General features: G+C 44.9%; 1 protein-coding gene across 1 annotated transcript in view; it reads right to left on the bottom strand.

Annotated features, from left to right (window-relative positions):
* CHRNA7 (cholinergic receptor nicotinic alpha 7 subunit) overlaps nucleotides 1-14,444 on the bottom strand; it is a 140,961-nt gene that overhangs the window by 66,998 nt on the left and 59,519 nt on the right. Inside the window, exon 3 of the mRNA XM_003801019.2 lies at nucleotides 4,306-4,350. Coding sequence (XP_003801067.1) covers nucleotides 4,306-4,350 — 45 coding nt within the window. The remainder of the gene's footprint in view (nucleotides 1-4,305; nucleotides 4,351-14,444) is intronic.

Below are 14,444 nucleotides of genomic sequence, written 5' to 3'. Positions count from 1 at the left end.
TGAGGCAAGAGGATGGCTTCAGCCCAAGAGTCCAAGGATGCTGTGAGCTATGATGACTTCCATGGCACTCTACCAAAGGTGACAGAGTGAGACTCTGTCTCAAAAAAAAGGGGGTGGGAGAGAAAAAAGAAAGAAGCAGGATTTGAAAGCAATTTAGAGGGCTCTAGTAACATCTACCAAAAGAAGGATGTTTATCCAGGAGCATCTGAACTCAATACAAAGGTAATAATCCAGTTACATTTTTCTTGGAAACAAACACTTTAGAAAAAATAAATTGCCAAATCATATGCATTGCTGAAGACCAGCTGCTTTCCCAGGGCTAAGGAGGCAGGCACCAGGGAGAGGATTCTGTCATCACACGTGCAAGAAAAATATCAAGGGTGGCCATGATCCTTAGAGAGCAGGGAAGCACCGAGATCTCAGTAAAAAGGGAAATATCGGCACCAGCCCTGGATTTCCCAGAGCTTCACCTTACCCAGTACCACAGTGTCCCACTGTTCAGGAGGTGACTTTACTTGGTGTCGTATGACCTGAGCCCCTCCTAGATTTAATTAGAGTTTTTGTTTCATTCTTTCATTCAACAGAAGTTCAGGGCCTGCTACAGGGGAGACAGTAGGCTAGCAGCTAGGGGCCCACCCGCGAGCACACCCACCGCAGCACTGCCCTCCTCCTCATGCCACATTCCAGCAGGGGACAAGATCTCAGAGCCCAAGAACAGACAGACCAGAGAGCATGAAAGAGGTCAGGTGGAGAAAGATGTTTGGGAGAAAAATACAGCTGGCCAGTGGGAGGGGGGAGGGCTTGGGACAGTCAGCAAGAGCTCAAGGAAGGCCTCCTGGAGAAGCTGATCTTCAGGAACAGAGAGTAAGAAGACAGGGGGTACATCAAGCAGTTCTTGGGGAAAGAGCCTTTCGGGGCGGGGAAGCAGCAAGAGGCCCTGAGGTGCTCAGGGGACACGTGCCTCGCCCAGCACCAAGAGGGCGGGCTGCGAGCACAGCGAGGAGGAGACAGGATGGGAGAGCGAGGTGGCCCCGGCAGGGTGGGAACCGAAGGCCACTTCTAGGACCTCTGCTCCCATGTTGCCAAGGAGATAGGACCTCCCCCCAACATGCGCCAGCGAGGCACGTGACTAAACCCTCCCTCCATCTCACTAGGACCACACTGGTTGCAGTGCTAAGAAGGGGCACCACCCGGAGGGAAGGGCGGGAGCAGGAAGCCTGGGCAGGAGCCTGTAACAAGGGAAGGGGGCAAAGACCACGCTGGCTTAGAGCAGGGTGGAGCCACTGAAGCTGATGCCAGTGGTCAGACCCTGGATCTGCTCTCAAGATCAAGCAGCCAGAATCTGCTGATGTATCAGATGTGAGGGGCAAAAGGCAAGAGGTAGGGTAACTCTTGGGGGTTTTAGTGGAAGCACAGGGATATATAATGTTACTATTTATCCAGAGGAAAAAGACTATGGGAAGGGCAAGACTGTTCAGACACTATTCAGACACTATTCAATGTGACAGACACTATCTGATGCGAGAGGCCACAGGCACAATTGTTAAAGGGAGGCTCACAGCAGGTCCCAGGATCTGGCCTGTCCTCTGCAAGGGAGGGAGGCTGGCCTTCCAGGGAAGCACCGATTGTCACTCTGAGGTAAAGAAGGGAAGCTGGAGTAGGTGGCAGGCCTGGAGAAGGCCTGTGCTCACTGAACCATGAGCTTTAAATCCTGCAGAGGAAACTCCCGAGGCTTCCACCTTCCTCATTACAGGTAGGTTCTACAGAGGATCTCACCTGCTGCTAAGGATGCCCCTGGGATGGTCAGCAGGGCTTTAAGCAGATCTGTGTTCCATCCCTGGGCTCCACACATATTCGCAGGAAAATTCACCTGCTCAAGAATCGACCCCCTGGGAATATCCTTTGCCCCCCACTTCTACTCCTCCCATCCCACTTTACAAAGAAGCCGCATTTGTCTTATCTTGGGGTCCTGCCCAAGAAGCAAACAGAGGGTCTATTCAAATTGTCAGTGTCTGTGTAAATCCCTTTACAAATTGGGTGGCTAATATTTTAAAGGTCAGCTGCATTTTAATTCTTTAAATTTTTTTATTTCAACAAAATTGAAGCCCAGACTCCAGGTGGCTCATGCCTGTAATCATAACACCCTGGGAGGCTGAGGTGGGGAGATCACTTGAACTCTGGAGTTCGAGACCAGCCTGACCAAGAGTGAGACCCTACCTATAAAAACTTGCTGGGTATTGTGGCAGCCACCTGTAGTCCCAGCTACTTAGGAGGCTGAGGCAGGAGGCTCACATGAGCCCAGGAATTTGAGGTTACAGTGAGCTAGGGTGATGCCATGGCACTCTGGCCTGGACAACAAAGTGAGACACTGTCTCAAAAAAAAAAAAAAAATTGAAAGAAAAGCTAATGAAGTTGTTAGCTGACGCAGTTGATGAAAACTACATTTTTTTGCCATGTGATCTGGAAGTTTAAAGAATTGAATAGCACTGCTTTAGTGAAATCCCTTTGCTCACCCATTACCTGTGCTACTACACCGATTAAAAACACATGTACAGAATTAACGATGAAAGCTCTATCATTCTCTCATGTCTAGTAACACAGAACAATTATCTGTGGATACATAAATTAATTTAAAACAAAATCTCACCTTTGGCAAAGACATGAATTTCCAGTAAAAAAATTGTTTACTATTTATTAAAAAGTGTAATTTATGCCACTTTGATGAATGATGTACCAATACTAATAGCAATATGAAATCAATCCAGAAGACATTTTTAATATTTATGGTCCAAAGGAATAATTTTTATGTAAATATTTAAATTTGAGAAAACCAAGACAATGTGATTAATGAAAGACCTTCAAACATAAAATTATATTACATTAGGATAAGGTTTTGTATGCAAAGTAGAACAGAAATGCAGGTACAAAGTAAAAAGGATTCTGTAAAATATTTCACATTTTTAAAAAGGGCTTGTTCATATGGTATTAAATGTTTAGGACATCAAATTAGTATAGTATTTAGATTTCACCAAAAATAGAAACAATTTGATTCTTTTTTTTTGTTATGCCTTGTAGTTTTTTTTTGTTTTTTTTTTTTTTTTTACAGTTTTTTGCTGGATCTGGGTTTGAACCCACTACCTCTGGCATATGGGGTGCCTTACTCCTTCGAGCCACAGGCGCCACTCTGATTTTTTTTATTTTTATTATTATTATTTTTTTTTTTTTTTTTTTTTTACAGTTTTTTGCTGGATCTGGGTTTGAACCCACTACCTCTGGCATATGGGGTGCCTTACTCCTACGAGCCACAGGCGCCACTCTGATTTTTTTTATTTTTATTATTATTATTTTTTTTTTTTGAGACAGAGTCTCACTGTGTCACCCTGGGTAAAGTGCTGTTGCATCATAACTCACTCCTTCGAGCCACAGGCGCCACTCTGATTTTTTTTATTTTTATTATTATTATTTTTTTTTGAGACAGAGTCTCACTGTGTCACCCTGGGTAAAGTGCTGTTGCATCATAACTCACAGCAGCCTCACAACATCACAACATTTGGGCTCAAGCAATCTTCTTGCCTCAGCCTCCTGAGTAGCTGGGACTATAGGTGCCAGCCATATCCCAGCTAGTTTTTCTATTTTTAGTAGAGACAGGGTCTCGCTCTTACTCAGGGTGGTCTTGATCTCCAGAGCTCAAGCAATCCACCCTCCTTAGCCTGCCTGAGTGCTAGAACAATGTAATTTTTTTTTAAATGTAGATATTTACAATTCGATGAAAGTGACATCACTGGCAATTAAGTTTAAGTTACAATTCTAGATGTCAGGGTAGAAATCCAAAACTGAAACATACAAAATTTCAGGGTTCTGGCAGACATCACTTGAGTACAAAGTGTGACGACCTCTAGCTAAAGAGTGCGGCAAGTGATTCAAACATGCAGCTGCGGAGGGTACAGGGAACAAGGCAGGAGCCCCCGGGCTACGGGCACTGGCTACGGTTCAGGTTGGGGCTATGGTACATCTAAATGCAGCCCTGCCTCTTCTCATACTGCACAGTGCTTCTGAAATGTCCCCAAATCACCCTCGTAGACACAAGCATGCACTGAGCTCTGCAGACTGCAGGGCAATGCACCCAGCATTCGCTGTTGGCTAGTGGGGAGTCAGGGTCAGCCCTGGCACTGAACTCTGCAGACTGCAGGGCAATGCACCCAGCATTCACTGTTGGCGGGTGGGGAGTCAGGGTCACAGCCCTGGCTCTTCTCACCACACCTCTGTTTTCCCTGCAAATCCGGGACTCCTGCTGCCTTCACTTACCATCTGCAGCCAAATGTTGGTGGTTAGAACTTGGTTCTTCTCATCCTTAACAGAAAAAAAAAAAAGCAGCATAAATATGATTGATAGGTTTACAAAAGAAAGAACGAGACAATTATTCACGTGGGGATCTGGCTGTTGGGATCCGATCATTGTTTGTGTGGAATTAGAATGCACCAAGCACTTCCAATATATGCAATCAGCATTTCCCCAGAGTTAAGCTTTTCTGTTTATTCTGAGGTGAGACACATTTATTACAGAGCACTTACAAAAGACGGAAAAGTATAAAGAAAAAAATTGAAACCTTGAAACACTGCTATCCAGAAGTGATGCTTGCTAATGATTTGGCTATTTATCTTTGTTTTCTTTATAATTTATATATGTTACAAGAGCATAAAATTGGGTGCAAACTCTAATTTTTCAAAGTCAGTTTTACTACCAGAATGCATACACTTTTAAACAAGTACAAATGCTTTGTGCCTCCTTCCCATACAGGAAAGGGGCTGTGTCCCTGCACAGAGCTGCCTGGCCCTGTGCTGGTGCTGCATGGACAGTGGTCCAACCCTGTCCCAGCAGATCTGAGCTGTCTTTTCTACCATCCTTTAGCCACCAGGCAACATATCAGGGCTCCTGACATAAACCTGAAGGTCAATCCTATCCAGCTGAGTAAACAGGAGTCAGGAAGATGAGGAGACTTTACCAAGGAGCCTTTCCAATTGGATCTTTCTGACTCCAGAAACCGTTTCTCCAAATTTCCAAATCACCTGGAGTTCAGGATCCAGCAGATCCTCGTGCTCACCAGGGAGCTGAAGACAGCATTATCCACTGTGACTGTGCTTGGGCACAAGACATCTAAAGAGAGTCTAGTCATATCAGCTTTTCCAAGTGGGATACCACTAGCATCTCCTCATGGCTGGCCAAGCCCAATATGACCCAGCAAAAAACACCACGAAAGAGACCAAGGAGCAAGATCTGTGCAAAAGACAGACTGAGAATGTTGTTGCTCAGTATTTAACACGCTATTCCATCCTAAAGGACTCTGTAAATTAGCAGTTGACACCCTCTCCAGGGAAACTACTAATGCCTCCATGAAGAGTTCCCTGGAAGCTGGGACCTTGAGACCCTTGGCCTAGTTTGCTGATGGGAAGTCTATAAAGACCCACAGGCAGAAAGAACATGGTGTCTGCTGGGCCAAGGTCAGTGGGCTGCAAGCAAATGAGAAATGAATGCTGCCTCTTACCAAAGTAAAAGTGCACTGAACACACGAAGAATTGGCAGGGACACTTTGATGCTTCAATGCCCTGTCCTAGCTGCCCACACGCTGGACATCTTTGGGGGTTAGATCTGTCAGTTGGGGCCAGGACACAGCAGAATCGGCTACCTGGGGAGGGACGGAAGATGATGTTCCCAGGGGCCCAAGGCCAGTGGCTACATCCAGAAACAGCTGCCGCTTCAGTTGTAAGAAAAAATACACCCCATTTTCCAAATAAAACATGCTGGGATTTTTCAATGGAAAAAGTTGTAGAGCTAAACATTTCCCTGGACTCTGTACTGGGCAAATGACCCCCAACAGAGCCATGCATTTAAACTGCAGAAGTACTTCAGTTCCAGTTCAAACTGCAAAGTTACTGGGAAGTGCTGTTAAACATTTGAGGATGTGTATCTGTTGCCTCAACTTATTAAGGAGTTGTTGTTTTTAATGGACTTAAAATTAGCAAGGGTTCCATTTAGGTGCCTTTCTGTCTTTTAACTGCATTTGTGTCTTCATCTTCTGAGGGAAAGGCTTCTGTGCTTTGAGAGCTCAATTACCACCAATCTAATTAAAAGGCTTTCTTCTCTCCAACATTCTCACAGAAACCTCATTAGAGGGACACTGAACTTCTGTGGTGTGCAGCAGCTTGGGACCAAGTACGGCATTTCAAACTGTAATCAACAAGAAGCAGCCAGCCACCATCTGAGAATGCAGAGCTGCCACCTCAGGAAACCCTCCACGGAGACTCCAGAGGGAGAGGGGCTGCCATCTGCGTTCCCAGAACGGATGGGATCTCCTTCCTCCCTGCCCCTCCCCAGCCTCTCAGCTCTCTGTCTGCAGTGACAAAGCTCCTGACCGCTTTCCCTCCCTCAGTGTGTAGCCTATAGCCCTTACACACACACCCACACACACATACTCACACTTACACACATATGCACAGCTTCCCCACTCATCTTCAGACTGAGCTTATGATCACAATATGATCGGATCACCCTCCAGCTGCACAACACAAACTACCGAGTCTGAGTCCTCACTGCAGTGCACCGGCCCTTTCTACAGGCCATTGTCCAGACGAGTTTTCATTCCTCCATTCATTCAACAAATATTTATGGAGAATTTCCTGGTGATGCCTTGTATGTGCTCCAGGGACTGAACATTGTTGCTGTGCTTGTGGAGTATGCATGGTGGGGGGGTCACACAATACAATAATGACACACCTATGACTGCAAACAATAGCAAGGGTCACACAGGAAAGAAACATGGCCTTTTCACAGAGGATGATGGGGACTGCATCCAGAGTGGCAGGGGTGGGTCCTGAAGCCCAGCCTTCGCTTTTATACTTTCTGAACTTACAATACCACAATACCATGTCTACCATGTGCACCCCCACTATAGCTCTGCTTCCCAAGGCCCTGTCCAGGCAATACTGACTCCAGGACCTCTGGCCTGTGACCACCAGTGAGGTACAGCATCTCTAGGCCTCAGTTTCCTCATCTGCAAAGTGGTTCCTGGCCAACCACCACCTCCTTATGCCTCAGAGAGGTTTTATGGGAACCTGGAAGTGATGGACCATGGGGCCACCTCCTATCCTGCAAGACACTGGCCAGCTGACAAGAAAACCACCACTCCTCCCTTGGGGATGCTGCAAAAGCCGGCCCAGAACCTGCCTCTCCTCCTCCCATTCTCCCCACTCCCTTCTCCGTCCCTAATCTCTCAGGAGCTCCATCCTCTGCCTCCTCAGAAGCCTTCTGCACTGAGGTCTTGAGGTATGGCTCTATCTCTGAGCACCACCTGCACCTCAGGGCTTCACATCAAGGCACAAACAGCAAGTGAACTGGGAGACCTGGGCACGGCAACCAAGCCTATGAGTTTGCAAAGCCCTCAGATGATGTGTCCCTCTGGCCTCAGACAGGACATTCATGGTAGGCACGCAGGGCTCCATTCCCATTGCCCTGACTCCACCTATGGACAAAATCCAATTTCTTACCCCAAGACCTAAATACCTTCCTAAATAACCCTAACCCTAACCCTAACCCTAGCCTCTCAGGCATCATCTGAGCTTGTTTAAAACCAAGAATCAGCCAGCGAACCTGCCTTCAACAGTCACTTCTCTTCCAAGCTGGAACCACACTGCCAGGTGAGGGGATTTCTGTGAGAGAAAGGGTGCAATTTCCAAGGCCTGAACCAATAGCCTCTGAATAAATAACCAGGTGCACCCTCCTTAAGGACAGCATTCCACAGGCACCCCAGGGTGGTCATTAACCGGTAGCACAGACCCTGTGTCCATTTAGAGGCTCATAAGAAAACGCCATAGACTGTGTGGCTCATAAACAGAAATTTATTTTTCACAGTCGTGGAAGCTGGAAGTCCAGGATTAATGTGTTGAATTCTTCTGTCTGGTGAGGCCTGCTTCCTGGTTCACAGACATCCCTCTTCTTGAGAGGGAGCTCTCTGGGGCCCCATTTATAGAGGCGCAAATCCAGTTCATGAGGCCCCACCCTCATGACCTAATCACCTCCTAATGCCATCAGTGTTGGAGATCAGGATTTCAACATGTGAATGTTGGGGGGACACAAATGTTGAGACCACAGGACCAATGGCCTCAGTAATGGCATATCCTCAGGCTGCCCCCAGGCTACCCCTGCCCCCACTGGGCAGGAGGGCACCGGGGAGGAGCAGAGTCCATGCAGGCAAAAGACCCTTGGGGCTCCCACCACAGCTTCCCAGTCAGCAGGCACTCAGTTTCTTGGTGTTTCAATGTTCTCACCTGTGAAATGGGGATTATAACAGCTGCCCTCACCACCTTCTACAGCAGCAGGAACAAGGGGCAGCCCCTGCAATCCATGCAATGTCGCTCAGTGACAGTGGCACACACAACTCTCACATAGGGCTTACACTTCTTTCTGCCTCTGGGATTAAGCCAGGAGAGCCAGGATCCACAGCCCACCATGCAACCCCAGCAGGCCAGTGTGGCAGGGCCCCCAAAGTTAACTGGCCCAACTCCTCAATGCTCCTTTTTTTTTTAAATCTGAGCCCTGCAGTTAAGAGAAACTTTCATTTAAGTGAGCATGATCTTTAAAATCAACCTCTCTGAATCACTGCATATGCAGTTTAGAGCTAACTGCTGTGATGATGCAGAAGTGCTGTCCTGCAGGTCTATGGCAATTATTCTCTTGGAGGTTACCAGGCAGTGTCATTCAATGTTCCCATCGCTTTGCTTTTGTGTAGATGGTGAGAAAAACAAACACACAAAACAGATCTGACCATGTGTAAGGTCTTGTTTGCAGAGAAAATCACTGGATAATATAAATTCGTATTTGTGCAGCACTCCACAGCTTACAACAAGGATGATTTCTTTTGTCTAGTTTAATCTTTATACCAACCATATTTTTTTCTCCTAGTTTTACAGGATAATAAACTGGGGTTTTTCCTGAGTCAGCGAGATATGAGGTCTGGCGAAAGACTCTCATCCAGAATAAGAAATAAACCTCTAAAAATAAATCAGAAAAAGGCCTACAATCCAAAAGAAAAATGGGCAGAAGATGAACCAGCACTTTACTAAGAGGATATCAGTAAGTGATATCTGAAAATCACACAGCTAACCCTGAAACAGAGTCTTCTAAATGTTACACCCAGGCACACTTGACAACCTCGTGTCTGACGGTAACCTGGAAAGTCAGTACTATTATTTTTCTTGTTTAATAATAGGGGATTATGGGAAAACTCCTGAATTTAACTTTACATATTTCTGTTCCGTTTGAACGCTTTTTGGTGAGCATGTTTTACATTTTAAATCAAGGCAGAAAAGGAAAGGATAAATATATCAACTGTGAAACAAAACAAAAAAGCCTCCTGACCCCAGGCCGCACAGCTCAGTGTGGAAGCCGGGACCGACCCCTAATCTGTTTAGCTCAACACTTGTGTTTGGAACCATGTCGTCATCCTGCCTAGTGTGTTGCACCAGTGGCCCTTTGTTTATGATAATGGAAGATAATTCCCTTTGGTATGTCCACAAACTGACGTTTTCAAAATACAGGATGAGAACTCCTGGTTTTCTGAGAGGCTTTCCAAGGATCAGGGAGGTCAAAAGTTTTCTCATAATGGTTACTTCCTCTTTCCACTCCTCTCTTCTGGAGCATTCCACAGAGCCTGGTGGAGGCCGCTGACATGAGGCTGGCTTAGCAGCAGGCTGAATGCTGAAACAGCTGTCCTGTTAAGTGAGCCATTGAGGAGATGGGTGGCCATGTATCTCTGCTGTGTGGGGAAAAATAGTTATTTTTCCTAAAATATTATTTATGTTAACATGTCATGGGTTTATTATAATTTAACATGAATTAGTGAACTCTAGCATTTAAAATGTTTCTTAGCCTTTATTTCCAATGTCATAAATATTGACAGACGTAACACATAGAAACATTTTGAGAATCCCCAATAACCTTTAAGATGGTAAAGGAGTCCTGGAGTATAAAAGCCTCAGAGCTGCTGGTGCAGGGCCTTGTACTCCCAACACATCCTGTCCTTGCACCTCAGAGCCCAGCCCTGCCAGGTGCAGAGCTCGGTGCCACCTCTGCTCTCACTTGGGGGTTGCTCAGGGCCTGTGTCTGGGGAGCTCCATGTGGGGAGTATAGACACCCCAGGCTCTGGGCTTTGCTACTCACTAGCTGTGTGGACTTGGAGTAGTGGCTGAACTTTTCTGAGACTCAGTTTCTTTATTTGTTGGAATAAGGGTGATCACTATTCAGAGCCTATCACTCCAGCAAGTTGCAGGGTTAACACAGTAACGTTCCCCACCACTGAGTCATGGGGAGAAGTTCCTCTGATACGAAGGCTCAGGGAATCGGCCCCCAAGGGCAGCACGTCTCTACCTGCGCCTGCCTACATTTAGGGGTGGCACAGGATTACTGGTCAGTTTTGTTCTCATTGAAATCGAGGCTTAAAAATTAAGTGAATTTAAAAAAAAAATCAAGTGAATTTAGTATATAGAGGTGGTCACTTAATCTTCTTCAGAGGTTAATGGTTATTCCATGATGTATGAATGTGCAGACGGGAATCTTTTCAAAAGAACTGCATACAATCCAAGTTCCTTCCAGCCTTGGCCACAGGCACAGTCCAGCAGCTAGCCCCCATGGCAGAGGAGTTAGCCAAGGAACTTAACTTTCGCTGAGATTCTGGAGCCTCTTAATCACAGACAGAGAAATGTTTATCTCTGACAGTACTGTTAAATATTGACCCCAAAAAGGAAACATTAGGCAGCAGCCCTTTAAAACACCACACCCTAAAGCCCCTGAGACTGTGCATTCGCTGCAGAGAAGCCATGAGCACAGCCTGCAGTCCTTGGAAAAGCTGCCTCAAGAGCTCCCCAGAGCGATCCTGAACTCTTTGATTCCATTTTTAACTGCCAAAGTTAATCCTGCCTAGCTCTAGAACACTGTTTTTAAGGACAATGCAGAATAAGGCTTAAGGGGTTTTTAAAAATCAGACCACAGTGTAACACACATAAATGTTTTTTCCTCCCAACAAGTCAATATGTAATTTCCTTACAGTCATAGTCTCAGGAAAGACACACGGTAATACAGTGGGAAGCTGGCCGGTCAGGCTAACTCCTTTGGAAGAATAAATGCCCAGCAAACAGAGGCAGGTAGGTCTTTTGAGCTTAGGTCCTCGATCCAGGCAATGCCAACTGATTTTTCTTTCTCTTGTGAAACCTACTGTCCAATACCAGACTGAAGGGAACAAGGCTCACCTCTAAGGCACTCAGGTGCTGGTGTGTGGGTAAGAGCTCTCCTGGGGAAGTGCCTCCCCAAACTGTGTCCATTTGGTTCTTGCTGGGTTGAACCCATCTTCAGAGCCACCCCGCCCTTCCCAGGGAGGGAGGAAGAGGCCAAGGGTACACTTTCAACTGCAACTAGAAGTGTTTCTTTTCTTCCACGAGGGGAAAGGCCTCCTTATCTCCCTGTAAGGACTGACAACTGGAGCCATGAAGCTCAGTAAATCGACACGAGAGCAAAACCTAAGAGAGAAGGACCCAACCTCGACTGCGCAGAGCTGGCAAGGAGTGGTGCTGGGATGGCGGGGAGTGGAGGAGGAGTGAGAGAGAGGCAATGGGACACAGGTGCACTGGGTGGACCGTGTATCAAGCTTCATCTGAACTATTCCTGGACAGAAACAAATATACCTCCTTTTGTGCTTAAGCCATCATCCTAAGTGACTCCGTTTCTAAGCATTTCCTTGCCTGTTACAGTAAATAGGGCACACAGGACAAGTCTGACTAGATTGAAAGCAAACAGCTACACACACAGCCGGACCCCTCACAGATGCCTTAGGTATGGAACTTCATGTAGCTTCCATATCACAGTTTTCCAGTGAATTCTGTCAGAAAGCTAGCTGCAACATGCCCATCAAAATTGGGGTCCTCTGAAGATCTAAGCTAGAGATCAGGAGATCCCCACAGAGCCCTGGATATGCCACTGGTTCAACGTGAGCTTGAAAGGCTGACAGGAAGGGGGGGGGAGGGAGACATGTGGAAGGAAGTTAGGAGCAGAATTTAGAAGCAATAACCTTTTTCTCTTTTCTGTTATTTGATGTTGGTAGCATTTCTACAAAGAATACAGATGAACTGGTTTAATAAACTAAGAAAAAAAAATAAATTGGGCCACAAGTCAGGAAAGAATGACGTAAAAAATAATGTACCACTGTTATATCACAGAAAATAAAAATTATAAGCAGACCCAAAAACTGTGAGCCAGATGAAAAAAAAATTCTCAAATGACAGCTCATGAACATATATGGTTATGAATGAATAAATGAAAAATAAATAACTATGTTCATACATAAGACATTTTTTAAAGGGCAAAAAAAAGGAAGAAAAGAAGGAGGTATGCAGACAGGCACAACTAATATACAAAGTATAGACTGAAAAAAAGCCCCCAAAGGAAGGGCCAGCTTGCTGTAATTTCTTTATACTATATAACTTAATAAAGCCTGTATCAAATTAAACATGACTTTAAAAACAAGATAATAAAATAACAGAATGAAACAAGAGAAGACTGTGGAGCTATAAATATACCCAGAACCAAAACAACACTATTACTACTTAATAAATTAGACACAGAAAGAAACAAAACAGACACAGCTAAAATTGGGTTAGCAAGGCAGGAGATAGTCGCAGATGTGCAGAGGAAACACACAAGGAGATTAAGGCAACTACAGAAGGGGCTGGAGGTGGAGGTGAAACAAAGAAGCAACCCTTGGCAGAGCCGGAGAAGGCAGGGCAGAAACCGGGAAGTGTCCCACCATCACGCTTGGGAGACCTGCTTCTGATTCTAGGACAGCAGATTTGATAACCTGAATACAGCTTGCCACAAACACTTGAAGATGCTGGAGGAAGTCAAACAAACGCCTTTTTAAATGCCAGTCTGAGCTCCCAAGAAAGCATGAGAAATCCTTACAAAGATCTAAGAGAAAACCAAAAAGAAAACTGCATGTGCATGATCTGACATCAAGGCAGTGATGGACATGTGCAGTGGCCTTGCCCATCCACGGGGAGCCTGACCAACGCCCACGCAGCCTCCAAGGCTGAAGCCACATCCACCCACATGTGTAAGGATTTTGAAGAGCCTGTTAGCAGAAGAAAAAGGAAAAAAAGGCGGCCGGGGGAGGAGTTTTATGTCAGCCTTGGCTGAAAGTGGAGAAATAAGAATATAACCAAGATTTCAAAAAAATCCAAGTCTTCCTGGGGCAGAACTCAAACGTGAGTAATTGAGGAGCATAAATGTCGTTCCAGGCCAGTGAACTTGAGGCACCCGACAGAACAGACATATTAGTAAACAAAAAAACAATGAAACAGGAATCTCTGCCCAGAAACCATAAAAGTAATTATATTCTCTTCAATCGAAATATAAAATATAGAAAGTGAAAATTTTTCTATAAGCAAGTGGTAGAAAAACCAAGTCAGAAGGCTTAACACCCCCTCAAATTCAGACAAGAGAAATAATAAGATAACATTGAGAAGTATGTTTAAAATAGTTAAATGCATTAAATGTATCGAAAGTATGTTGGAAAAGAATAAGATACTCTGAAGATTTTTTTTAGAAGGCAAATTTGGAAAAAATAAACACAAAAGATCTTTGCAGAATGGAAAATTTAGGAACTAAAATAAAAACTCAGTGGATGGGTTAAACACAGGATTACAAAGAACAGAAATGGCAATTATTAGTAAGCCAAAGAGAGACCCAACAAAACAACTGGCAATGCAGATCAGAAAGACACAGAAATGGAAAATAAGAATGCTTGAAAGACTCAAGGTATGATGAAAATATTTAGTATGTATATACAAAGTTTCAGGAGAAATTTACAGAAACAATGGTTGAGAAATTTCTAGAACTGGCCAACTAAGCCTCCAGATTAAGGAAGCACAAATTCCTCAAAAAGGGTAAATATGAATTAAAACTAACCAAAGTTTAACCATTGTTCAGTCTGACATGTACAAAGCTTAAAATTAGTCACTCCCATACTTAAGGAAGAAACTGAACAAACTGAAAAAATCAATGGCTTTTCTTGGATGGAAGAAAGACAGATGCTTCGGGGTAAACACTGTGCTGGAAACCAGGGAGAGAGGGATCCACGGGGTCACTGCCAAGGTCTCCTCCCTTGAGGCAGAAGCCAATACAGCCACCAACTCACAGTGATGCCTCTGGGGGAATCTTTTTTTTTTCTTTAATTAAATCATACTGTGTACATTAATGCAGTCATGGGGTACAGTGTGCTCATTTTATATACAATTGGAAATATTTTCACCAAACTGGTTAACATAGCCTTCATGGCACTTTCTTAGTTATTGTGTTAAGACATTTATATTCTACATTTAGAAAGATTCACATGTACCCTTGTA

The sequence above is a fragment of the Otolemur garnettii genome, unplaced genomic scaffold (assembly GCF_000181295.1).
Source record: "Otolemur garnettii isolate 467f Iridium unplaced genomic scaffold, OtoGar3 scaffold00194, whole genome shotgun sequence".
Taxonomy (NCBI): Eukaryota; Metazoa; Chordata; class Mammalia; order Primates; family Galagidae; genus Otolemur; species Otolemur garnettii.
Note: the sequence above shows the minus strand (reverse complement) of the source record. Positions and strands in the feature narration are given on the sequence as shown.